We start from the raw sequence: 1,188 nt of genomic DNA, 5'->3' as shown, positions 1-1,188 counted from the left end.
AGACTCCAGTCACTGCCCATCAGCGCCTTAGCTGGGCTCGAGTGTCAACCACGCCATCTCTGAGGCTGCCATCAGCACCCGGGCTCCGGGGCCTCAGCCACGCTGCCTGCCCACCTGCAGGACTGGCGGGGGGCAAGGGGCTCTCCTGGGAAGCCCCAGCGCGACACCCAAGTGTTCCTTACACCTAGGCCTTGACCCTCCTCCCCACCCTGGGGCGCTGCTGGCCCGCAGGACCATCTCCAGGCACAGCACTGGGAAGAGAGGCTGCAGCCTCAGGACAGGGCCCTGGCCACTGTCTCAGGACAGGGCCCTGGCCACTGTCCTCACGCGCTGCCTCCGGGGGGTGCCGCTCACCGTGCACACCCACCTGGCCGTGACGAGGTCCAGCAGCCAGTGGGTCCGCACCTGCTGGATGCCGCCGTGAGGGACGGCGCCCACATAGGCCAGGTTGAGCTGTTGGTCCCAGCTGAGGTCGTACAGGTCTGCCTGGCTGTGCGGCAGAGGGGGGCTGGGACAGGCGGGGGGCGGGATGGGGAAGTGAGGCGCTGCAGGGAGCAGGCCGCGGCCGGGGCGCCCGGGGTGACCTGAGCCTCGTCTCCCATAGCACACGGACCTGCGCCAGGAGCGCTAGGTCGGCTCCTGCTCGGGGGCTGGCGGTCCTCAGCGGGCCACGCCTGCAGCCTGCCCCTGCCCACCACCCGAGTCTCGCCGTGAGCCTGTCACCAGTGGGGCGGTGCACATGCAGACTTGGGGTCCTGTCCCTGGGGTGCGGCCAGTGGCCGCCGGGCCAACAGTCCACTGCCCACCGCGAGAGAGTCCTGGAGACACCCCAAAGCCCACGGCGCGGCGGGCCCCTAGGAGTGGCCCTGAGGGTGCTGGGAGCTCTCGGGTCTCTGCCGGGGCAGGGGGAGCCGGGGGCAGGGCGGGCAGCAGGGTCTGGGAGGCTGGGCGCGGGCAGGGCGACCGGGCTCAGTCTCCCCTTGCCGGACCCTCACCAGAAGCCGGTGCTTCTCCAGAAGGGCCTCAGGGGCCGCAGCGTGCGGGCCGCGTCCACGTGCACCAGGTGTGGGGCTTCGGCCAGCGCCGCGGGGGCGGCCAGCAGCGCGGCCAGGAGCGCGCCTGGAGTGAGCCGGGCCGCCGTGCACAGGGAGCCTGGTCGCCCAGGAGCCCCTGAAAACTCACAGGTGG

At 72.1% G+C, this 1,188-nt stretch overlaps 1 protein-coding gene across 1 annotated transcript in view; it reads right to left on the bottom strand.

The window, feature by feature from the left end:
• Nucleotides 1–297: 297 nt before the first annotated feature.
• IDUA (iduronidase, alpha-L-) overlaps nucleotides 298–1,188 on the bottom strand; it is a 6,304-nt gene continuing 5,413 nt past the window's right edge. Inside the window, exons 2-3 of the mRNA XM_012734953.1 lie at nucleotides 996–1,152; nucleotides 298–508 (exon numbers count right to left, since the gene is read on the bottom strand). Of these exons, the coding sequence (XP_012590407.1) occupies nucleotides 298–508; nucleotides 996–1,152 (368 nt within the window). The remainder of the gene's footprint in view (nucleotides 509–995; nucleotides 1,153–1,188) is intronic.

Source organism: Condylura cristata, unplaced genomic scaffold (genome assembly GCF_000260355.1).
Source record: "Condylura cristata isolate star-nosed mole 26May11 unplaced genomic scaffold, ConCri1.0 scaffold00154, whole genome shotgun sequence".
NCBI lineage: Eukaryota > Metazoa > Chordata > Mammalia > Eulipotyphla > Talpidae > Condylura > Condylura cristata.
The sequence above is the reverse complement of the archived record's forward strand: the minus strand, read 5'-3'. Positions and strand labels throughout refer to the sequence as shown.